General features: G+C 37.3%; 1 protein-coding gene across 2 annotated transcripts in view; it reads left to right on the top strand.

Annotated features, from left to right (window-relative positions):
* The window catches only part of CENPF (centromere protein F), a 41,490-nt gene that overhangs the window by 12,625 nt on the left and 2,874 nt on the right, over window positions 1-25,991 (top strand). The window contains exons 7-17 of one of the 2 annotated variants that reach the window (XM_035320970.1): window positions 488-613; window positions 3,375-3,503; window positions 5,035-5,157; window positions 8,459-8,594; window positions 9,724-12,476; window positions 14,040-16,343; window positions 16,899-17,051; window positions 18,120-18,296; window positions 20,855-21,035; window positions 21,741-22,208; window positions 23,319-23,509. In XM_035320970.1, coding sequence (XP_035176861.1) covers window positions 488-613; window positions 3,375-3,503; window positions 5,035-5,157; window positions 8,459-8,594; window positions 9,724-12,476; window positions 14,040-16,343; window positions 16,899-17,051; window positions 18,120-18,296; window positions 20,855-21,035; window positions 21,741-22,208; window positions 23,319-23,509 — 6,741 coding nt within the window. Of the gene's footprint in view, window positions 1-487; window positions 614-3,374; window positions 3,504-5,034; window positions 5,158-8,458; window positions 8,595-9,723; window positions 12,477-14,039; window positions 16,344-16,898; window positions 17,052-18,119; window positions 18,297-19,175; window positions 19,337-20,854; window positions 21,036-21,740; window positions 22,209-23,318; window positions 23,510-25,991 lie in introns of those variants that run through there. The other variant, XM_035320971.1, reaches the window with a different exon arrangement.

Raw genomic sequence — 25,991 nt, forward strand, 5'->3', positions numbered from 1 at the left:
GTTTTCTTATGGCAGAAGGCACTGTTGTTTCTGTAAGTCATTCAACAGCTTTTGTTGCTGGGGAATAAAACAAGTCCTGTTCACCCTTTGCCATTATTTCTTACCCTCTGGGAAAAAAAAAAAAAAAAAGAAGAAAAAAAAAAGTCTGTTTAGCCTTAACAGGTTGTTTTTGGAATAAAAACACATTTAACTTTTCAGGGAGTTGGGTGACATTGCATCACTCTCCTAGTTAACAGAATATTAACATAGTAAGCTTAATCAGATAGCAAGCTGACATATTCTTCATGTGGAGGTAAAACCAGAATATACACTGCTGCTTTTTTTAAATTAAAGTCTAAATTGTGGAAAAGACCCTCTTGTCATTGTTCAGGTAGACTAAGATAATTGCTTTTTTTTTTTTTTTTTTTTTTTTCTGTCCAAATCAACTTATGAACTTAAAGCATCTCTTGCATTTTTAACATTTGGGATTGATAACTAATTATTATAGGTCCAAATGATGGAGCAGAAGATGAAAAGATTGTCCGAAGAACTGAACTGTCAAAGACAAAATGCTGAGAGTACTCGTCAGTCTTTAGAACAGAAAATAAAGGCTAAGGAGAAGGAATACCAAGAGGTAAGGTGGAACTTTTTATTAATTTTGACTTGCTGAGGAGATGAAATCACATGGCCTGTTTTCTGTACCTGCTTTTCAGTTCACTGCAATCACACTTGATAGATAAAAGCCGCAAAGGTAGTTGGAAAAACTGAAAACATCACAGTAGAGGGGAGATGCTGCCAGAGAGATGCAGACTTAGGTTAGGATTAATCAGATATTAGAGAATCTGCGTGAGAGGCCTGAGTGAGATACAAATCCATGAGAAACCAGGTTGCACTGGCTCACGGAATTATGTATATGTGGGTTCAAACTTAATTCAGTTATTTGTAGGTGTGGAATCTGAGTTAATTTTTCCTGCATGTCACATGTGAGAAACAAATTTATTTAGGATTATGTCTTTCTTCTAATCTTGGTTCGTGCTCAGAAGATGGTAAAATATGGGATTATCATCAGTGTCCTTCGTTTCCTTTTTGTGTCAGCTATTGCAGAGAGAACAAGTGTAACAGTATCCCAGAAATTTTTTGGAGTGAAGTTAGGTTTAATATTAACTTTCAGATTCAGATTAGGTCTAAACTCCTTGTAGAATATAACCACTACTAGGAAATTCAAAAGATTACCCAGGTTTGGAAGTGATGACGACATTTCAGATAGGCATTTTAAATTTGCTTTAGGGGTTGGATAGAGGGTTGCCCTGAAGACGGCTGCTGTTGTGTCAGATCTTTAACCTAAAACATTCTCTGAGGTATCCCCAGAAAGATAAAATCACTGGCAGAGGAATTCTGCTGGAGTTGGCTGATGAACAATGTTGATAAGTGAGTGAAACAGTGGTTTCATAAAATCTGTCAGTAGATGCTAACCCAGGATCTCAGAGAGATACAGGACCTGGTCTAGAAGTGGTAAATAAGAGTTGATCTTTAAATAACTGTTGCATGAAAAAGAGTGTCAAAAGATTCAAACAGAGCAGTAATTGTATTCATCAAAAGATGGGTTTGAAGAAGCATTATGTTGTTGATTCTCCTTACAAACCCAATCCGTGTTGGCTGGTGCATGCACCGACTGGAAACCTTCATGGAGATGGCGGTGCTGAGGGCAGAGAAGCAGCACAGCACCCTGCATACAGGTGGTTTGTTGCTACAGCTTGCTTCAGCAGCTGCTTGCTCAGATGCCAGGCAGTTTAGGTGCCATGCACAGGAACTGCTCCTGTGAAGTAGACTCTATTTTTGTTAAAAAGGCCTTCATAAGGCTAATATGTAAATCCCCACACTGTCATTCTAGGTTGTTCAACAAGGCCAGCTGGTGTGAGGAACACTTTCTCTGTAATGTTTGTCATCTGTAAGCTGTTGTAAACTATTACAAAGTTTGTTTAATGTTCATTTATTTGTATGAACTGGATGCTATGCATGGCAGCCAAATTCCGTGTAAAGGTTTTGTTTAATGCATTCGGGCATCCAAATACGTGTACTATCTTGGGAACTCACATCCGTGCATTTTCCTCAGGGATATTATTCTGTTCTGTGAAACCTAAGTCCTGTTCTGGTCCTACCGAATTCTGCTCTGTGAAGCCTTGCTTGTGTGTTCCTTATCCCATTTCTGTTTCTAGAAGACAGGTGAGATTCAGGCATGCATTCCGTTAACTTCCATAAAGGCAAAGGCCTGGGGCTTCTCAGGCTTTATTCAGAGATGGTAACACAGACTGGTTTCAGAGTCTAAACAATTTCCAATGTTCTCTCTCAAATTTTGTTTGCATGTTTCCATCTGAGCTTCAGACTTCCGTAATTATTGGATTGCTGTGGGACATAAAGGCACTGACTTCATCTTTTCATAATAAGGAGCTCACTAGGGTCCAAAAGACCTCCTCGCATGTGCTCAGGAAATGTTCCTGACCACAGCTTTGCACAAGAGCCCTTAGATCTCGTATGTGCTTTCCTCAGCGTTAGTTACTCGTGTCAGCTAACATGACACCCAGCTGGTGTCACATCTTTCCTTTCGGAATTTGCATACTGCTTCTGCCACCTTCTTCTCTGGGAATGTAATTGTAGAGTTATTTATACCAGGTTCTATGTAGAAAAATGCTAAAAATATATGCGTGTATACGTATCAACATATTAGCAATTGATTAAGCGCTGAAATTTGTACAGAACCACAGCTGTAGGAAGTAGAGGCACAGGAACAGCCCCAGTGAGGACTTGCAAGCACAACTGTTTTCTTAATGGGCGCCTACTTGGCACGTTGGAAGATCCACACGAGCTAGATTGTCCTACAGATTTCAGGAAGAGAATTTTGTGCCATTTTCATGACTGCCTTTGTAAGAGTCTCTTGTTGCTTAGTCCCATGCTAGGTATTATTTTAAGAATAATTTTAAATCTTCCTAGGAAAAAAAAATGAACCCTACAGTATGGTATGCACATAATAGCAAAGAAGAGATGAATTTGTCCACCTGTTGTACTCTAATGTAATTCTTATTTGAAACACATCCTGAAGATAACAAATTGATACTGATACTTTTACTAGTTTTAGATTTTTTCCCTTTTCATGAACGTTTCTGTAATGGAGTTTTTAAGGAGAGGACACAAATGGTGTTACAGCCATTCTTGCCCACGACAAATTTAAAGCATGCATCAAAGTTGTTTTCAAGTTTTTGTTTATCATGTCAGATGGGTGTCTCAGAGCAGGCCATATCTGCTAACGAAAATCATTCTGTTGTTGCTTCAGTAACCGAAATAGAAACTTGTTTTAATTTGTGCATTTATTTCTTTGATATTGTACCACTGTTTTCTAGGAACTAGCCTGTCAGCAACGATCCTTACAAAAGCTGGATCAGCAGAGCAACCATGTAAGAAACAAACTGAACCAGGAGCTACAGCAAGCCAAAAACGACTTCAACTCTCTGCAGGCAGAATTTGACAAAGTAAGCTTTTTAGACTAATATCTTCTACTAAATCAAGATTTACTGATCTTGACAGCACTGCCTTAAATTAATTATATGTAAAACAAATAATAATAATGAATGTGGAAGCTTATATTGATGTTTTGTGCAATTTGTATTAGCTGTTTTGTATTTACCATTTCTCACTGAAGTACTATGTATTTAAATGTGGATTTCAGGGTTTAGAAGGTTTGGGGCTAGTCCACTTTCCATGGGGAACAGTGCAACTAAAATAAAGCTGCTGTGTGAGAGGGGAATAGTTGGGGCTGATCACAAGAGACACCTTGTACAGAAACCTGCAGAGGTGCAGTCTGATGGTAGAGCTAAGCTGTTTGCTAAACAAGTAGTTGCCTTTTGGAACCACAGCCCCACTTCATGCTCCCTGTTCATGCATTCCTTTTACTTCTTTTGTAGCAGCACCCCCACTCCTCTGAACATACAGAGAGCTGAAACAAGGGCTAAAAGAAGAAAAATTATGTATAAATAATATATAAATAACGTTTCCCATTAGTTTAACTCCATGGATTTCCTCTCCACAAAATCCAGATGAATTGGGGCTTGTATGAGGAGGAACCTGAGTACAAGGGAGGTCTCTCCCACTTCCATTAGATCTCACTAGTTGTGATGGAACCACAGTTTTAAGGAAGTTAGAAAGCAGCAAAAGTCTAAAGAGAGGATGACTAAAAAAGATACATATGTATGGGTCAAAAAACTCTTGAGAGCAGCTATAAAGCAGCAGAGCTAACTGAATTATTAAAAAGGGCCATGAGTCTTTGAAAGCCATGCTGAGAAGAGCCATTAGCAAGGAGACTGAACGAAAACAGTATTTCTGAAAGTGACAACAGCTTTCTTATGAGCTTGTTTTATTTTAGAAATTTAGTTCGGTGAAAACATTGTCAAGTGTTTTCAAGTGAGGTTTCTTTATACACATTTTATTTCACATGTACTTACTGAATAAATTGATTTTGTATAGAAAAATAAGTGCTTTTAGTTCTTTCTCCAGGAAAGCTAATTTATTTCCTAATGATCTAAGAGCAGATTTTATATTAGTGTTTGTTTTCCTGTTTTGACTTGATAATGGCATTTCCTTCCTTTTAAATCTGGAGCACTATAGGACTGTTTCAGAGAGCTAAGACCTGTCCGGTTGCTTCAAAATACTGTGTCCATGGAGTGAGAAGCGTGGTTATGACCCTTCCTAAGAGCAACAAGGCCCTTATGCTCCCAATCTCATTTGAAGCTTACTGTTACCATTGTGGTGATGTAGCTGCAGGTTGGATGTATTAATCCACCTCAGACAGCCTATATGTATTTTAGAGACATGCTATCTTTCTGGTCAGAGGGAAAGGAACTGAAAGGCAAGAAGAAGCTGCTTTCTAAACCACGCTAAAGCAACCTTAGGTTCACGGTGGGGTAGTTTTTGTAATAGAATCTTAGAGTTTAAGCATAGGAGGTTTAAAAAATAGTTAGAAATGCCTGTAAACACAATGTGAATTTTCAACGCTCGCTCTTGCAGATAATGGCAGTGAAGCAACGCTTGGAACGTGATACCAGTGACCTCACCCAGAGGCTGTGCAGAGCGGAGCAGGCTTTATTAGCAGCCCAGGATAAGGAAACTGACTTGACAAGAAGCTTTGAGGTAACTAATGCAGAGGAGTAATGGGTACAATTAATAATATAAATTAACAATCTGTAAACACTAGGGCTGTCTAGTAGTTACCCACATAGCATATTTCCCCATGAGCTATCTTAAAATGCTTTTATGAGCTATCTTACTAATATTTTAGTCATGACACAAAACAAGGTCTTCACTAGCTTCACATAGACTAGTGGAATTTGCATATTTGGCTGAAGGATTGGGATTACAATGCTGTAGCATTACTGCTAAGCTTGTGTTTCACATTGGATTTCTGTTACCAAACATAGCTTTTTGTTTTAAGAGATTCTTGCTTTTAGTCCTGAAATAAAAATGCATAAATGTTTGTCTGATTTTAGAAGTAAATTCTAGATTCATTGTCAGTTCCTTTGGTGCATGCTGCCAAACTGAAGGGTTTTCTGCAGACTTACTATATCCTCTTCTGAAAAAATTTTATTTTTCTAAGAAGAAACACAGTCCAACACATATACACTGCTCTAAATGCTTCCCTCAAAATAAAGTTTAATTCAGAGAAGTCCTTGGCTGTGGACACACTACCTCATATTCATTTGTGCAAAAATCTTTTCCACTTTAGTACGTCTAGTATGTCTTCTGTTAAATTATTTTGCTTTGGTAGCAATCAGACTGGAAACGCTGGAAGCTGTTACACTTGTGCCACTAGGAGACCTCTCAATGTATTTTTTTTTTATTTTTTTCATTTTGTACTTCTAATTCTCCAAATAAAGGGAAGAGAGCTTGATACCTATGGAATCCTTGTCACTGATTTGTTTTATTTAAACACTCTTATCTTCCTTGTTGCCTGTTGTCATGAGCAGGTATAAAATAATCTGGCATAATTTCTGCCAGAAAAAATACTTGGCAAAATTTTATGAGAAAAATTAAAGTAACACAGGGGTTTTTGACCAGATCAGCACAAGCATTGATAAAGCTTTAGTATATTGTGAAAGTTGAGGTGCATTCATTGCTGGTGGATTACAATATCTGGAATTATCGCCAGGTATTGGAATGTGACTATTTAAAGTGTTAATTGTTAGAACAGTATTTCACAAGGCTTTGGCCCAGCTGACTAGCACTCTTTTGTACAATTCCCAGGCACAGTTTGGGAGTTCACACGAGGCTGGCACCATTCCCAGCAAGCAGTTTGGTTACAGCCACCTGTTTTGGAAGATAGAAGATTTTAGTGGTACAGATACAGGCTGTTCCATGCCACTTGGCCTCAATGCTGGATTGTGGTCCTTGGCACATATTTATTTAGCAAATAAATGTAGCCAGTGCCTTCTAGTGGTAATGCTAATCAAGAATGTGCTTGTTCTTCCAACATATCCCAAAGGAGGAAAGCATCTAGAAAGCTTCTGCTCATTCTCAGTGTGATCTTTCATATTTTTAATTAAAAAAAAAAAAAAGACTTTGTATATCAAATATTGTGGGCTCATACCCTTTCTTATTTTGAAATTATAGAGTGAGGTTAGATTTGGTTTAGGTGGTTTTAGGGTTGTATTTTTTTTCTTAGACCCTTTTGTCTGTGAGCACCTCAGTTTGTGGAGATACCATTTTTACTGTGCTAAGTGCTTTTAAGTGCTTTTTATCTACCAATCTTATATCCACCTTACTGGTCTGTAACTATAATCATTTTTTCTTCATATTTGTTTGTCTTGGCCAGACAACTGAACAGCTGGTGATAGTGATGTTTCAGAACATGAGTGATACATTTATGACGAGGCCGAGTCTGGGGGAGAAAATAGTATTTGAAGAGATCAGGAACTGTGTTTTTCTCTCTGTCTTGACTCACACAAGACAGTGTGGTATATTTAGCAGAATTCAAGGCCTGGCTGTTATCCTTACTCTCATAAATAAGTATAAAGCAAAAAAAAATCATCAAATTGTTTTGAAGTCTTGGAGGCTTTGTTGACTGCCCCCTGAAGTTCCTCCCGAATAACAGTAGCACCAGTATATAGGTTCTGGACTTTGGTTTAATTTTTGCTTTTTCAAGGCATAGGTGCAGAATGGATAAATTGGGTAAAACAACATACAAGTAGAAGCGTTAACTGGATTGAAACCAAATTGATTCTATTGCTTATAGCTTTGGAAAGAGCAAATGGCTCGTTGTTACCAGATACTTTGTTAAAGCATGGCTTCCTGGGTCTTGCTGAATGCTATTTATTGAAAATGTTTGCACTGAATCAAAATAATTGGACTGTTCAGCCTTTTTAATTTCTTAAACTTGTTTGTTCTTCTGTCCATAGATCACCCTAAATGTTCTAATGAATGGGCTTGTTTAGTCATTGACTCGTGTTGCATGTGGTGCTTTGAAAGCAGGAAGTTTGGGTACTTGTGCTTCTTTGAAAAATATTTGTCGAGATTGCTAGAAAACTTTGTTCCTTGAAACTTTTGTGTGTCTTTTTTATTATAAATTCTGTGTAGGGAAGGCTATGAGTAGAAGGGAAGGTAACTGCTAGTGACAGTGACAATTTTAATCATGTTCTGAGGGTGATTTATTTATGTTGTTTCAAAAACAAGCCTGCCATGCCAGCAAGCTTTTAATTTTTTTCATCCAGACCTTTCTGTTTCTTGAGCTTGGCTTTTGTGAATTGCTGTCCATCTGCTAGTAGTAAACGGATGAATAATTGACGGCCTGTTTCCAATCGGGCCATGCCAGAGCCATGCCATCTGTTGTCCAGCAGCACAGGAGTTTAGAGAAAAAAAAATTGTTTCCCTACAAGAACTTTTTTTTTGCTTCCTAGATGCAATGTAGTTATATAGTTGGGTTTTGCTTTTTTAAACTCAATTTATTTGGAAGAAAATGCTCTTAATGGCAAAATAACCCTTTGAAAGTATAAGCATTTCTAAAGAAAATTTGAACAGTGTTGCCACGAGGATATTTTTTAGTAGAAAGAGAGCTTTGCGTGAGATGATAAGTGAAATTTGATCTATAATTTTCTTGTTAATTTTGATGCTTTCCTTTGTTGCTTTAGGAAAGCAGCCTAACTTAATCACCTCTGATTTTGTAGGATACGTTCTGTCCTGTCTCTTTGGGGTAGGTCATCTGGAGCTGTTTGCTGTATGCAAACAAGGGGCATCCTGACTGTGTCAACTGGCAGCATGCCTCAGATGCTGTCAACGAGTTAAGTTTATGCTCAGCTAATGTTCTCGAGCAGTGCTTAGGAATCATTGTCCATCTGCCCAGAGAGGACCTAGGGGAATATATTTCTTCTGATTTAAATGAACTGAATTCTTTGATCTTGGCAAACCTTACAAAATCTGGTCTTTCTTGATTTTGTTTTAGGAAGTGAAGCAGGAAAAAAACCTTCTGGACTTGCAATTTGAGAAAAAATTGCAGGAGATCCACCGACTTGAAGAGGAACTAGAAACAGCCAAGCAATCTCTAAAGCAGAGCCAGATTTTTGCAGAAGAGATGAAAAGTGAGTTATGTATTCACATTTGCAGGACTCCTGTTGGATGCTTAATAATGCATGTTTGCTGCAATCTCTAAACTTGATTGTGAATTAAGCAAAAGGGTTTCCTCTGCAGGATATGATTATGGTGGTATTGTTAACCAACATTAAGTTTGCCTGAAATGGAAATGAATTTTTATCTAAACATATGCAATTCCTGAAGATACACAATTTTGAAATTACCTGAAGTATATTGAACTTACTAACAAACTGAATTTCAGAGAATGCATTTAAACCAGGAAACTCCTGTTTTCTAATTCTTGCTTGTTTGAATTAAAAAAAAAAGGGAAAATGTTATGTAAGTACTAATTGTTCAGTTTTCTTTGCAGTGTTTGTTTCTAATTGAGCACACAATTTTTTCAGGGATTAAGTTGAAATATAAAATATTCTTTGTAGTTCTGCTGGATTTGACTAATAAAATGGGATAGATTCCCACTTGTTTCTGTGTGGAAATCAAACTTAATGTGAGCTTTCAGAATGAAGATTTTGAATTTGATTTTGTTCTCCTGAAAATGAATGCCCAAACTTTTCATTGCCTTTCAACTGTTGATTTGTTTTTGACTGGGTAGACAATTGCAGTCCGTACCAGCTATCTGGAGGAATGTAGCGTCTTTTTCTTTTTTGCTACGTGTGCGTGCTACTTCTTATTCTTAGCAAAGCAGAGGAATAATTATGACAATTTGAAAAATGGCTGTGTAGAATTAAGCATCTTTTTTTTTGGCAGAAAAATAGCACAAGAATGATCCATGAAAGGTCATACTGTTACAGGTCCTGTAAAAAGAAAAAAAAAAAAAAAAGTGAAAATGAGACACAGAAACAATAGGTAGTTAGTCACCCGAGAATGCATGTACTTACCAGATTGGAGTGCAGACTTGTATTAGACTGCAGAACAGAAAGTTAACAATGTCTATGAGTACACAGTGTCTGATAGCCTGAAGTGATATAACTAATCCTTTATCCAGTGAGATAACTTAAGAATAATGTTTTGCACTGAAATGATGATTGAAAATAGTAGAAGAAGTAATTTTTCATTAAGCATTATCAGTAGGATGGCCAATGCTGTCTGACGATGATGTGATGGTGTTTCTTGTTATAGATAAGAATGCTTTTCAGGAAGCAGAGCTGAAGCAAGCGAGCTCACCTTCTGTAGAGCAACTGAAACTAGCTTTAGCTGACATGGAAAAGCAGCAAGATTCTACTCAAGACCTGATCAAGGAAAAAGAAAATCATATTAAAGAACTGAACTGTAAAATAAATAAAATGGAGGAAGAATCAGAAGCTTTGCAGAGTCTCCTTGCATTCAAACAGAGAGAATATGAAGAATTAAAAAAAGAGACTAAGGCTTTTTCTCAATGGAAAAATGAAAACGACAACTTATTGCAATTCAAGGGTGAAACAAAAGAAAGATTAGGTAACATAGAACAGATGCATGAAAGCTTTGTGACAGAAACTAAAGAGCACGTTAGTAACTCGCAAGCAGGTATTTCAGCACATCAGACATTTGTTGGACAAACTTCAGCTATTCTTGAGGAAAAGGACATGCAACTGCAAACTCTGAATGAAAGATTAAAAAACCAAGAAGCAGAGCTTCAGGATTTAAAGATCAGTAATAAATTGCTTGAGGATTCAGTAAGACAGCTGAAGCTCATGTCTGAGACATGGGATTCAGAAAAGAAAGGCATGTCTTCAATGATTTGTTTGTATAAAAAAGAAATTGAGGAAATTACTCAAGAAAATGCAACCATTAGGGATTTAAGCAGAGCTTTAGAGCAAAACCAAAAAGCTTTACTGGAAGCAAATAAAAATATTTCTAATAGTTTAAAGGAAAAAGAAGAAATCATTTTTGAAATGTCCAGAAAACATAAGGAGGAAAAACAATGTATTGAAGCAAGAACTGAAGAAATCAAAAGAGAGCTGAAAGTTTTGCAAGAAAAGTATAAGGTGGTAGAAGAAGAAAATGTAGACATAATGAGTATTCTGAGAGAGCAGACAATTGAGTTTGAGGAAAAAAAAGCAAAATTAGAACAAGAAGAGAAACTAGTACTTAGTGAGAATAAAGACATCTTACATAAACTAATAGCCTCAGAAGAGATAAAAAAGGATTTGATTCAAGAACTTCAACAACTGCAATCAGAATTTTCTGACATCCAACATGTGCCCTCTCGTGAGCTTGACTCTTTAAGACAGGAAATATTAAATGTCGAGGCAAGACCAAATACAACACAAGAACAACAGGACATTGTATTTCAAGGTGGGGAGCAATTGGTGAAGGAAATAGAGATAAAAAATGAACCTCTGGTGTGTGACTTTAGTTGTAAAAGGAGGCTCTGTTCAGAACATTTGAGGAAGTGCATGGAAGAAAAAGATGCTGAGCTGAATAAACACCAATTTAAGCTTGAGCTTCTTCAAATGGATTTTGAGGACAGAGAACTCTCCCTAGAGACCTACAAGTTAGAAGTGATACAACTGAAGACTGCTTTAAGGGAAATGGAAACAGAACTTGAGAAAAGTGTGAGAGAGAAAGAGAGACTGCAGCAAGAACTGTTGTCTGTTAAAAAAATGGAAACTTCATATTCTCAGTTTACGGTATTAGGTGAGGATTGCCACTCATTGGAGTATAATGATGATGATGTTTCCCAGAACTGTGGCAAAAGAGACATGGATGAAAGTTATTCACTGGTCTTGCTGTCATCGTCTTTGCAGGTAACAATAAACAAACTGAGTGAGCTGGAAAAAATATGTGAGAGGTTGCAGAACGAGAACATTGTGCTAACCTCTGGATTTGAAGACTCAAAAACTGATGGTATCAGAGATACTAATAAGGTGGCAGAGGAGGAAGAGATCATAATGAGTAATGCAGATACAAATCTAAGAGCTGAGAAAACTACTTCTCCTGCTGAAGTTATGGATCCAAGTGATAACAGGGATTTGAGAATGCATTGTGATAATAAGGAAATGTCCTTCAAATTTGAAGAATGCAGTGCTGGACCTAGTTCTGACTATGAAGACTTAAAATTATCCAGCAAAGAAGTTAAAATTCACTTTGCTGAAGTAAAAGAGAAAATCTTTTCTTTCCAGAATGAGCATATAAAGTTATATGAACAACATTGTAGTATGATCTCAAAGATATCTGAGCTACAGTCTTGCATTGAAATACTAAAGGCAGAAAATTGTGCATTGTCAACAAGTCTGAACAATGCTCATACAGATTATCTGACAGGGTCACTATCTTCTAGCCAAAATGGCACACAATCTGAAGTAGATGAAACAAAGTCCACAGTTTCTTTCTCAGGTCTCTGTTTCTCAGAAGTAAGTGAGGCTGAAAATTCTTTTAACAGTGGTATGTTGAAATGGGCAGAGGAAATTAATCAGCTGAGAAGTTCTGCAGAAATGAATTCAGAAGGTGCAGCAAATGTTTTGGTTGAAAATTGTCATAATGGTACCATACTGGACTCTGTTAAAGATCCCAGGAGCATTACTCCTAGCACATCTAACCTTGAGGGTAGAACTGAAGAACTTGAAATGCTATGTCAGACATATGAGAAGGCCGTCAAAGTGCTTGAAGAGCAATCTCACATTCAAGAGAATATGAAAAATGAGGAAATACAAGAGCTGAAAAAGGTTATACTTTCAGAGAGAAAAGAAATAGATTATCTTAAACAACAAAATCTGTCAGACAAGGAGGAGTGGCAGCAGAAACTGAGTAACCTGACTACAGAAATGGAGTGCAAACTGGCAGAAGAAAGAAAACAAACTGAGAATCTGTCTTTAGACTTTGAAGCAGCGCGACTCCAATTACAAGTCCTTGATTTAAGTTCTCATTCACTGCTGTGCACTGATACTGAAAATGTAAGTAATAGCTCTTGTGCAAAACAGTTTCCTGTAAACCTCTATGTTTATGGCAAAGCCAAATGAGGATTTTACTGATTTGAAAAGAAATGTTTAAAGTGGTACCCACAGACATTTGGTACTGTTTAAAGAAAGTAGACCAATAATCTGTACCTTGAATTCTGGCCTACGTATCTCAGGGATTGTGAGAAATAAAAAAGTCAATGGGTTTAGTCCACTAGAGTTGTGAAAGTAGTACAGTGTGCTCTACTTTTTTTTTTTTTTTTTTTTTTTTTCAAGTGCTGTGTCAGTTGGTACACGTGCACTGTATGCACCTGTACTGCCTTTGCAAGCTTTAGGTCTTCTCTGATTTAATACAGCCTGTTGAAGATGCCTGCACTTCCCACACCCCTTCATGGGACCATAAAGAGCAAACTAGGACTGCTTCCATACCCCTAATTCCTTTTAACGCTCTCAATAGCAGACCAGAGCTAGCTGGTAGCAGAACAGTTAATTTTCAGTTCTGCCTAAATTCCTCTAAAATACCTAAGAGCATTCTCTTGCATTTTGCAAGTCAGTGCTGTCCTTTCTTTCAGCACTATAGGTGATGTGCAACCAATGATCTCGATTTTCCTGCTCCTTGTAAAGAGCATCCTCTATGACAGAACCAGAATTTCAGTCACATTAGAGGAAAACCACTTTAGTTCATGTGTACAGTGTGTTCAATTAATTCCCCCTGACAGAAATCTGACAGGTTTATTTTCTGTTTGGGAAACTTCCAGTTTGGGCCATTAAGTCCTGTACAAATGGTCTCCAGCACCTGGTCAGCATAGGCTTGGAGATAATAGTTTAACACTGCTCTCTCAGACCTAGCATCTCAAAGATCTCCATTTTATCCACCTGTGCAACACTGAGCAGCTGCTCCTTGCAGAGAATAAAGTCTTTCACATGTATGTTTTGCTCACAATTCACTTGGAGTATCCACACTGATACACAGACACCTCAACATAGACTGTTCCTACCACACACAGCTGGAATTCTCTCAAGAATAAGTACCCAGTACAGGTCATTCAGTTTCTCCCTATGGTCCGTCTTCTTTTTTGGAGTCCTCAGGTTTGTCACTCAATTTTGTTTCATATGAGACCGTGAGATGGCGCCACGTGTAAGCCAGCTCTGACAGACACTGGTAATTGAGAGAAGGGATTCTTTGAAGATTTGGGGCTTATCCTCCTTCAGGATTCTTTAGCACTTAACAGTCGATGAGCAGTAAACATTTTTCCCATTAGTGATACTTAAAGTTTTTCACAGTTTTTGTATTTTGTCGTTAGTAAATTCAGCTGAAATTTCTCCCTCAATATCTTTAAAATTTTTTGGCCAAAGATGCATGCATGCGTGCTTAAGTGTAAATTCTTTACATAGGAAAATTGTGCAGATTCTGAAGGTGAGAAAGATGCTATCTATTTATTTTGCATAAGAGGGAAGCTTCACTGGCTTAAGAAAGTTTTTAAAACTCACCTTGCTTTTTTGTTTTTATTTTATATGTATATATTTTTTATCTTTTTAATTGATTCTTAAACTTTGCAGAATGCTGAACAGGAAAACAATAGTCTTTATCAGCTGGGAAGCCCCTCTTGGAAGCCTTTCCCATTTGGAAGCCCAGAACTGAGAAACAGTAAACGAAAACTAATCCCTGTTGAGAAAATGACTGTAGGAGACAGCTCTGTGTGCGAAAATGTAACTGAGACTGCTGAAGCAAGATTAGTAGAAGATTGTTCTGAGAAGATTTCTGGAGAACAAAAACGTAGAAATACGTCAGGAAAAATCACCAGCCCTTCCCATCACATTAGCGCACTGTCATTTTCTAATAGTAGTATATTTTTGGATTCAGGGGATTTCTTTGAAAATCAAATAAGCACTGAAGCTCTTCAGGAAGAGGCAAAGCAACAAACTGCTGAAAATTTGAAGCTGATCTGCGAGACAGAAGAAAGCCATAAAAATGTTGATTTACAAATGGAAGTCAAAAAGTTAAACTCACACCTGCACTTTCAGAATGCACAGTTAGCTCTGGAGAGCTCAGCTCTTGCAGAACTGGAGGAAACTACTGTAGTAAAGGAAGAGAACAGTGGTGTAAAGGAGAAACTGGAATCACTTTCTGTCAGTAACCAACAATTATCTCTTGAAGTTCTGTCTTTAGACAAAGAACCAGAGAAAATAAAGTCTGAGCTGGAGATATATCAAGTTAAATTGTCTAATGCAGCAGACACACTGGATGATGTTGAAATGGCCAAGGGAAACTGTCATGAACAGTTTCTTGGAGCTGAAAATGAGCAAAGGCAGCCAAAATCTGAGGAAGTTAATATTAAGAACCATGCATTTTTCATAGAAAACGATACTGCAATGCTTCAGGCAAAATATCAGCAGTTAGAAAGGGACAGGGAAATTGACCTAAAAACTATTTCTGTCCTTCAAGAGCACCTTGTTTCAGTCACAGCTGAGAGAAACCATATTGGCCAAGAACTGTGTATTTTATCTGAAGCTAAAATAGAATTGGATGAAAAGTATCAGAAGTTACAAGAGAAATTAAAAGAGTTAGAGTCAACTAAGGTGGATTCTACTGAAATAATTAGAAGGTTAGCGGATGAAGTGAGGACGCAAACAAATCTGCTTGAGCTTGCTAAATCTGATATAAATCGGCTGTCCAATGAAAAAGATAACCTCCTGCAGAAGTTAGGAGAGGATGCAGTGTCTTCCACTTTAGAAGAAAAGGTTCAAAACCAAGCAGCAGGTGTGAACAAGGAGAAAGAGCTGCTTGCGAGAGAACTTGAAGTGATGCAGAGTAAATTAAGTGCATCAGAAGTGGAAAATTCAAAGCTTTCTAGATCTTTGGAAGGCTTGTTAATTGAAAAAGGTGAGCTTGCTGCTAGACTCAACTCAGCACAGAAAGAAGTAGATCAAATGCGACATGGAATTGAGAAGCTAAAAGTAAAAATTGAATCTGACGAGAGGCAAAAATGCCGTGCTGCTGAAAAGCTGAGAGAGAATGAACGGAAAGTTGACTCTCTTGTGGATAAAATAGAGAGGCTGGAAAGAGAATTGGAAATGTCAGGGGAAAATCTAGAAGATGCCATCATTCAAATGGAGACGGCTAAAACAGAGGCAGAAACATTAACAGTAGAGATGGAAGAGACGGCTGAAAAGTTGAAATGTCTTCAGTTACAGATCGATGTTCTCACCTCACAAAACGAGTGTTTGGCAAAAGATGTAAAAGAAAAGCAAGAAAGAATTCTTGAACTGGAGTCTTCAAATTTGACTACAGCAAAACTGTTAGAAGAAAAGGAGAAAGAAAAGATGCAACTCAAGGAGGAGTTTGAAAATTCTATGTTATTGCTGAAATCTGAACTGAAAGATACAAGTGAGAAATTAGAGGTTTCTTCCCAGGAGGAAACAGTTGCCAGAGCAAAAGAGCAAGTCTTGATTAACCAGGTCGCTCTTCTTGAGCAAGATAAAGCAATATTACTGCAGGAATATCAGGAAATAAAAAATGAAAATACCAAGTTGGATCACGCAAGGGAATTACTTGTTCAAGAATTTCTGGATTGTAAACAAAATCTGGATGAAAAAATACAGGAAAATTGTGCTCTTCAGCAGCAGGTGAAAGAAACAGAGGAGCTGTCTTCACAGTTGACACGCATGGAACAAGAGTGTGAATGTTGGCACCAGGAAAAAAAAGCGCTGCATAACTTGGTTGCTGAGCTGAAGCTAAAGGCGCAACATTTTTCTAATAATGAAACCTTCCCGGATATCCTGAATGTTCTAAAAGTGTCCTATAAAGACCTTGAGAAGGAGCTGGAATCTACTCTTTGTGAAAAGACTGCTTTATCTAAAAAGGTAATACCATTTCTTTTAGGGCACAGTTCCCTTTTTAAGAACGAGGATAAAGTGTCCTCTGGGCTTACCACTTCCTTAATAAATTATATGTTAAAATAACTTTAACCTCAGACTTTTACAGTAAGTGTCCTATTTTTAAAATTATGTTCTCAATTCGATCACAAGTTTGCACTGTATTTAGAGCTGGAAAGCATGACAGTAGGCCGAATTAAACGGTTGCTTGGAAGTAGGCATAGAAGAAATTGAATCAAATAATGCAGGATATTTTCCTCTTTCCTGTAGAAGGAAAAAGAGGAAAGACAAACGAATAGCGGGTGAGTGAGTTTTTATACCAAGAATAACTACTTGGAGAGCTCAACAGAAAGTTAAACATCAGTTGGACAAGTGCTATGTCAAAATGACATTAATCTGTTGTGAAACCTTGCTTGGAGTTGGAGCAACAATGGGAATAAACTAATTCACCTTTAAAACTGCTCATATTTATGTACAAAAATTCTTGGGAAGTCATGACGCATCTAATTTAAAATTTTAAAAATAAATAAAATTTCATTTCAGGTAAATGAACTGACCGAAAGTTGTATTGAGCTGGAAGCCATGCTAAGTGATACTGAACAGAAGACTTCCAAATTACAGGAAGAATTTACCACAGAAAAGAACAAGCTTTCTGAACAAATACAACTTCTTCAAGAACTCTCAGAAAATAACAAAGTTAGTTACTGCACCTCTATTATTTCCATGTTCAAGGCCAGATTTATTCTAGTTGAGAATGTGTGTGGGCTGGTCAAGGGAGCTGTGCTATTGACCAGTATTTCTGGTTCCTGCTTCCAAGTTTCTGAATATTTCATGTTCTATTTTGAGATGGAATGATGATTAGTTAATGTTTTTTGCCTTTTCCTTCCACTGAAGGAACTGAATTGTTTCCTTAGCATGAATGCCACAGGCGGCTATCTGGAAATCTGGTACCAAGAATTCTCTACTGCAGACATTCAATCGTTAGGCTGGATGTTAGATAAAAAAATGCAACATTTCTCAAGTTTCTTTTAAGGAATAAATTTCTTTCAAGACAAAGTAAAGGAAGAAACAGAATATGAGTCTTTATTTTAAGTTGTTAATATTTAATTCTCAGAGGCTGATTTACTGTGGAGATAAACATAGGTCTTGTTTACCAATGTGACCAATATTGCATCCTTAAACAAGCTTATGTGGCTAATGACAATTACAAAATTTTATAACCAGGGGCTTGTTTCTGTTGTGGCCTTGAAGATTTTGAGTGGAAAAAGAACTGAGATTTTTGCAACTTTCAGAAATCCTACATGGAAATAAATTTTCCTTTTGGCCAGCTTTCCAAAAAGTACCATGAAAAAAGTGGATCAAAATGAAAATACTTAGGAAGTTTTGTTATCTTTGAGAGGGTGAGAGAAATGACTCTTAATCCTTCATGTCACTCTGAAGGAACAATTTTATGTTTGGAGAGGTTAAGCTTTGTTTTTTTCAGTGCTGCTTGTTTTAACAGTGCTGAGAAACTTACACTCAGCGTACCTTCAGTTCCTAATATTTATTTGAGAAAACCTTCCTTTGCCTCCTATCCTGCCTTCTGTGCTCAGGTTTAACATTCTGTGATTACAGTCTATTTAGCCACTCTAAAATACATTTTTCTTACCAAGTTGTTTTTGGAAATTCAAACATTCAGATGTAAAGTCAAATAGTTTAACAGGTTGACTGTTTCTCCATTGATAAAATTCTAAATATCAAGTAATGTGCTATTACTGTTTTTAGACTGAGCTGCACCTAACTGTGTCAGAAAAAAATGAACTGACGAAGAGTTTGGGGATGGTCCAGAAAGAACTACATGAAAAAGAAAGTGAAATGAAAAGAGAAATAGCAGAGTACCAAGACAGACTACTTCAAACAGAGAAAGCACTTCAGGATGCTTTGACAGAAGCAAACAGAAAGGTAAATCAGGAAATGGGAAGATTGGTGTTGTGAATTTTTAATTAAATTTTAGGTATTTAAAAAAACCTTTGCTGTTCCTACTGCAAAAGAACCTGGTTATGGTAACAACGTTTCCAAACTCTCTATGTACTTACCTTAGAATGCAGTAAGTGTTAAATTGTTTTTTTGTTTAGCAAACAGTGAAAGGTGAATTTACCTCAGTACTCAGCTAGTGTTAAGTATATATATAACTTAGCTGGAACTATACACTTGTAAAAGGGAGAGCAGCAGTATGTTTCAGTCCAGGGAACAGTTGTTTTGGTAGGAATGGTGAGGGAACAGTTAAATGTTGAAGAATTTAAATGGCAAATTTGTTGGAAATACTGCAGTTTTAGCCGTGCAGCCCCGAGGAGAATGGCTTGGGGGTGTTCCTAGATGAGAAGCTCAACATGGAATTAGATGGGTTGGAACTGGATGGTCTTTAAAGCCCCTTCCAACCCAAACCATTCTACAATTCTGTGTTGTGTACAAAGAGCCATATCTTTGTATGGAGGAGTCGTCAATGTCTATGAATACGTACTTGAGACCAGGAAGACACTGAAAAACAATTTGCTCTAATTATTTCTAAGTAAGTTTCATTTCTATGACTATGAAGTAAATTTAAAAGCAAGTTATAGCAGAATATATGGGCTTTCAAATGGCAGACTTCTTAGAGGCAGACTGATATAAAAAATACACACTTGTGACAAATCAGTCTTTCAGTTTTAAACTCCTCAAAACATACCAAGCAAGTCTGCTATGGAATTCCAATTGCAGTGATATATAAGTATATGTATCTTCAAAATATAGTTTAGTGTCCTTTTTAGCATCATAGTAATTAGGCATGTTTTCTCTCTCTAGAATGAAATGCAAATTGAGGCCTGTTTAAGATGAAGAAGTTAAGATGAATTCATTAGGGCTCTTTAACAGCTCACAAAAGTTGGAACTTGAGCAATTGATGTCAGCTAATGAAGAATTAAATAATTCTCTTAAACTAGCTAATCAGACTTTAGGAGAGCTCCTAAATCTTCAGGTAAGAAAAAAATATTCAAGCATTAAGGTAGAGTACATTAATGTAAATGTAGGAATCAGTGCTCCAGAGATTTAGTCTGACTTTAATACACAGCCTTTGTTTCACTAATGAGAGCACAGAGCATGGAGGAAATGTTGTTACTATTGATCTACATTAGAAAAATTTTGTTATGCATGCCACGACTTAGATCACCTACAAGTGGTTTGTGATGCGAAACACAGCCGTCCGTTGTCTCCACTGAACATCTCAACTTGGTTATAACATGGTTAAACTGCAGTCAAAAGTGGCTTTGCAATGCCTCTGTTTTCTGCTTGTGAATTATGTCGATGATAAAGGATACCATGTTCTGTCTTAAGCATGTCTTGATGCCTTGCTCTTGATTTTGAGAGTTTATCAACTCAATTTTATATAGAATTCTCATTAAAATGATTAACTAGTGTTGTTCTGTGAATGACAGAGCTCTTCTCAGTGATGGTAGAATTGGAGCTCCACTATCCGTGAACAACTGATAGCTTGGGAACAGCTCTAGGTGTGCTTGGTTGGCTTCTAGTAGCACAGGTGAAGTTTAACTGTCCCTGTAGCTGGAATTCTGGTTTTAATTGATTTTAATTAATTTCCCCTGCATTTTTCTGATATTCATTATTTGTCCTGCTGCTGTCTGGGATTGATTGCTGGCTTTCAACCTTGTGCTTCCACCTCAGAAATGAGTTTCTCTCTCTCTAAAAGGACTCTTGAAGATAAATAATCGATTCAGCATACTTGCAATTAAATGCTGAATTACAGTATGTTCTCCTTGCTCAAAAGTTCCGTATTCAATAGGGATGTCCATTGTAGTGTTAGTTGTTAATTATTCTGTTTAATACCAACAAGGTGCTGATAGGAAATTCCGGGATGTGTGCTGGTGACAAAGCGCGTTACCCATGGCACTGTAACAATGATAGGAGGCTTCCAGCTGTGCTTACCGTGGCATTTGCACCCAACTTTGCTTCAGAGCAGGGAGCAGCTCAGGAGAGTGGGAGTGGATAGCAAGGACTGGTCTGCTGCTGCTCGGAATGGTACTTCTGAGACTGAGAGTGCAAAGCAGGCCTGGGTTTTCTTGCTTCTGAGGTAGTGAGCTGCAGGAGGGACAAAAAGAAGACCAACGGAACGCAAACTCGGGGAGAGTGCTTCAGAATATTGGTTTGAAATGTATTACCTGGCATGCAGTGCTTTCTTATGCCGCATCAGTGCCAGGATGACAGGTAGCAAATGGATTGCTGTGCCAGACCCTGGGTTTTTCTGCATTGTTAATCTCATTTATCTATCTGTTTTGTAAAAGGATTTTCCTGTGTCTAGGATAAAAGAGCTGCTGTAATGAGGTTGTACAGAAACAAGCAAACAATCTACAACACCGCCATGGTCTACAATTAGTACTGGGTAACAGCTGAGGAGGTTCCATTTGATAGTGTATCGTTTAAACAGAAGAATGATGTGTCTGGTATAACAATTGTATTTTTTTCTTTTTTAGGTTAATAATGCTAACTTTATAGTTCGACTAAGGAAGAAAAATGAACTTGCTGAGAGTAAAGTGCAGCTGTGGATGAAATCCTGTAAGCATCTGGAAAAGGAAAAGGAACGGTTGCAGAAACAACTAACAAAATGTGAAGAAATATTAAAGAAGAAAGATCTAAGCATGTTGGAGAAAGAAGGTAACTGAAGCTTGATTCAGTCTTGATGCTTTCCTAGCAATGAGTTAGTTGGCAAAACTTTTTTTCCCTAGAATGTCCATTTGCAAATGCAGCACTAATACCGAGCATGATTTTTAACTACCACGAGTACCACTGCAATTATCTCAGATGTTTTGAAAATTTAATTCATCTCCCTTCTCTTAAAGTATCAGAAGCAACTATGGATTACGAAGATATGTTTTATTAAATATTGCATTGTTGTGGTCAAAAGTGGCTTAAGAAGAAAGGGAGAAGTTTTTTTTTTTTTTTTTTTTTTTAACAAGTGTTTGTGTACAACATTTGTCATTTTCCCCCTAGCTTTCCCCTCAGGCTCCTGTTCTCTTGGTTCCTTTAAAGTGAGATGAACTCTATTGTAAATGATGCTTAAGGAGATTTAGGCTTGCAAAGTCAAGTATTGTGATGTTCAAAAATGACAGAGGAAATGTTTGCCCGTGCACTAGTCAAGGATTCTCTTCAAATTTGGCATGTTTGTATACTACTTCGCAAGCACACTGTAGTGTATAACATTTCACTGATTTTGGTATATCTTGTCACTTATTTTTTTGTGGTTGCACAGTTGTAGAGCGTGTAATTAATTAAAAGGTCTGTGATCATTGTATTATAAATTCTTTTACATGCATCCTTATTTTAAGTCAATTATATGACAACAGTACTTTGCTTTGAAAGGTGCTGATGAGAATGCCATTACAGAAGAAATTAAGTTAAAACTGGAAGAATTACAGGAATCTGTAGAAGAGAAAGCCAGAGAGGCAAATGAGAACTTGGAGAAATACTCCTCTCTAATTGTTAAATATTATAAACTAGAGCAAGTAAACGAGATGCTAGAAACACAAGTCATTTTGTTGAGTGATCAGCTGAAGCAGCTAACAAGAGATGCTGTCTGCGATCCTTTGCTGAATTCAGGCAACTTACCAGCAGTGAAAAATCAGTCTGATCCAAGAGATGAAGATAGTGCTGAGCTTTCAAGTAAAAGGCAGAGATACGAAGACATCTGGAAGGATAATGGAGAGCCAAGATCCCCTATGCCAGGGTCTTCATCAAAAGAAAAAAGGAAGGATTCTATCTGTCAAAACTTGCTGTGTCAGGAGAATTCAGACTGTGAGCTGGATGGGCTTCCAGAAGTAGTGAAAAAAGGTATTTATAATTTTTGATAAAGGCAAATGTTCTCTCACCATGGCAAGTGTTCTCTCCCCCCCCCCCCCCCTTTTTTTTTTTTAGGCTGAATTAGTTTTAATATGGGTAAGTAGGTGACTGTGTGAAACATTTTTGGTGACAGTGATGGAAGGTGAAAGCAGCCAGTGGGAGCTGTGCCATTTAGTGCCAATTCAGCACTTGTAAATCTGTGACGTTAGACTGCTTTAATACATTTACTTTGGGTTTGTAACTGCCAAGTTGATTGGAGTTAAATGATCCTGGCAGTCACAACTTTGTAGTTTCTGGTGGCACACCTATGAGACACTAAGTATGTGACATGTTAGCAGCAACAAAGTTTTGCTGGAAGGTGACTTGTTCTAGTCATTTAAAACTCTTCTGTGAGCTAGTAACAAACTTACAGGAGAACAGATACGGCCTACTGGTGAGGTGCCTCCGTAATAAATGCAGCCGTAACTGTTAGACAAGCTGCAGAGATACTGAGTCACCTCAGCTTCAGTGATCACTCCCAGAAGTCCGGAATTCTTAGTTTATACATTATTTGCATTTTGCTTTCTTATGAACATCAGTATTTTTCTGGAAATGTACCTGTTCCGAGGACACACGTACCAGTTAGTGTTTGACTTCTAGGCTAGATGGAGAGATAATAGAGGGCCTATAATAGTATAGTTCTCCCACAGAGAATCTGTGACAGTACATGGAGAAAATAGGAAAAATCAAGAATGTTGTATTGTGGTATTGTGTTCTTCATGAATTCTAGTAAAATAATACATGTGTTTCCAGACTGAAATTATTCTCCAGATGATGATGTACCCATGGAAAAAAAAGACCAAAAACTTGTTTGAAAAATGTTACTGTAGAATTACTGTTGTACCTTGCCTGCAGTTTTCAGGGCTTGCATATGGAATTTGGAATACAGAAGATGTATTCAGTAATCTTTTTGATCTTCAGGAGAATAAATTATTTATTTTAATCAGCTGTTTTTATCCCCAGTGTGGAGAAAAAAAAAAAAAAAAAAAAGAGAAGATCCATTTATTTGAGAAAAAGTGTAGCTTATTTAGCTGTATTTAATGAAAGCTGTTCATTTTCCAGGGTTTGCTGATATCCCCATCGGAAAGGTTACCCCTTACATTTTACGCAGAACAACCCTACATCTAGGGACCTATCCTTGTCTGGGTTCCCCAGGTGAGAAATTCCTCTTACCGACACAAGATGTACAGAAAGGACCAGATAATCTCGGTGAGCGCTCCTGTTCAACACCTGGTGGCAGCAAATCACAAAAGGTAATTTTTTAAAAAAATTATCTGTACGTGAAGGCCATGGGGAAAGCCTATGTGTTCGCTAAGTTTATTCATCTTGCCAGGTAGTTTTGAGGAAGTATCACCATTCTTTAAATTTCTCAGCAGTACAGTGAAGTTAAGATCATAAATACCAAATCACTAAAATGTGGTAGAGCTCTTGGCCATGTTGCATCCTGCAACTTGTTCCTGTGAGGTAGTTTGTGACTTCACTGGGAAATCGGTTGGGAAATGTAAATGAAATACACATATATTTTCAGTTTATTCTGATGGATATTAAAGGCCAGATACTAATTTTACTGTAATTTAATAGGTTTCTGGAAAAAAAAATCAGCAAAAGAACCATTGGGAGTCAGAGTTGAGGATTACATTTTTCTGCTAACAGCTTTTCTTGAAATTCCTCATTCTGAGTGCTATAAAATAGCTACAGATGTTTGAGTGGCTGTTAAACATGTAAATAGGGAACATTTAGATGATAAAGGAGCTAACTTTAATGTTAGTGATTACCAGATTTTGAGGTTACAAAAATAAATGCTACTGAGTTAAGTTTTGAAGGATGATTTTATTAAAAAAAAAAAAAAAAGTGTAAAAAAGTGTAGTAAATGAAGTTTACAGTAAGCTTGAAGTGCTTTTGGTAACATGACACACTACTGCATGTTTCACAGTACATCAGAGTAAGGCATTCTTTCTAAGCCAATGAAAATGCTTTGGCGATTATAGAAAATGTTCCAGCTTCAGAACAGAAATAAACCTTTGTTGTCTGATACCTTCTCCAAAGTTGTTAACCGCACTATCTTAAAGCTGACCAATGAGAATTTCAGAAGTGACCATTTATCGGTACTTCTTTACCTGACAGCTGCATAGGTGTGTGCCAGTAGATACAAATCCTTCCAATGTGTCATGTTACACAAAAGTATTTTATTGGCAATCAGAGGAGTCTGCCACACAGTTAAATAAGAAAAATACGAAGTCATAAAGGATAAATACATTTTTTTTTTTGTTAATTGAATTATTTTTTGTTAGTACATTAAGCATGTTGGCAAGATACCAAAAGAAAGTAAAAGCAAAAGCCACTTGGCCGGGCTTTGAGCAACCCAATCTAGTGAAAGATGTTCTTGCCCATGGCAAGGGAGTTGGACTAGATGATCTTTAAGGTTCCTTCCAACCCAAACCATTCTATGATTACATACATTAGCGGATGTATAGGTTTTGAGGCCAGAAAGCATCATTAGAATGACCAGTCAGATCAGAGCCATAATTTGTTTTGAGCTGTAGCATTAGGAAATCCATATATTAAAGTGAGAGTGGATCCACTGCGTGCATGCATGTTGTTTCAGGGTGAATTACCTTACTTGTCAAAACGTGCTGCTCCTCACAGACGCTGCCTGGACATCTGTGGTTTATTAGTTCTTTAAGTGATGCCAGTACGTTTTATTTACACTCATTTATATATGTTTTCCTATAAGTTTAGAAACAAATGGAGCATGTTTGTTGGAGGAAAAAAAAAACAAACACACAAAACCAAAACAACTCAGTAGTGCAAAAAGAAAGGAAACCTTGACTTGAGGAAGATACAGAGTCACCTGCGAGCAGAGCTTAAGCTTGGTGGAGGCTCTCACTGACCATAGTCAAGGCTACAGCAAGTTAGCAGTAATCAGTAATAAATGGGTTTTAATTTAACTGGGGGAGGTATTGCCAAACAGTCCTCCTCTTTGCCTAGGTGTGTGTTTGTCTGACTCTAAGGACAAGCTACTCCTGATTTTTGACTACATTGGAGAAATTAAGGTTTCAGGATATGTTTTTTTTGCACAAGTATAAATACACAGAATCACCAGTTCCTGGAATTTGTGTCAAACTTCTCTCTTGGACACTGCAGGATATATGGGTTGGTTTTACTTCAAATCCGTGTACATCTGGGAATTTTCTGGAGGAATTGTTCGGAGTATTGTTTCATCATTTGTGGAAACCATCAAAATGTGTTGCTTCATGCTTTATATTAATACAGTAAATATTATGTCTTATTTTAAAGTGAAATAAGCTTTGTGAAATAAGCTCTTCTCTGACAGGTACTTAAATATACTTCATTTCAGACACCCAGATTCAAACTGTTGCAAACTTCTCAAGGTGCTTAAAATGTGCCCTCTGTCATTTTCATACACATTTATTCACTTTTGCATGAAAACTTAATGTAGAATTTGAGTGCTGTGCACATCAGCTAAATGCAAAAGCAGTGGTTTCTGCCCAAATGTCAGCAAAAATGTGAGAACTGTTATGTTTGCAGAATAAGTACAGGAAAAATGAAACACAGATCTCTGCAATACCTGGTATCTTCATAAACACACTAAGGGTACTGTCTGTTCCCTGGTTAAGCTTTGTTTCTGTTCCTAGCAAGTAGCTTACCAGCTGTGTAGGAGATAACTCCATCTTACCCAACAGCAAAACAAGTGATGTTAAGTCTCACTGCGTT

Source organism: Oxyura jamaicensis, chromosome 3 (assembly GCF_011077185.1).
Source record: "Oxyura jamaicensis isolate SHBP4307 breed ruddy duck chromosome 3, BPBGC_Ojam_1.0, whole genome shotgun sequence".
Lineage (NCBI taxonomy): Eukaryota > Metazoa > Chordata > Aves > Anseriformes > Anatidae > Oxyura > Oxyura jamaicensis.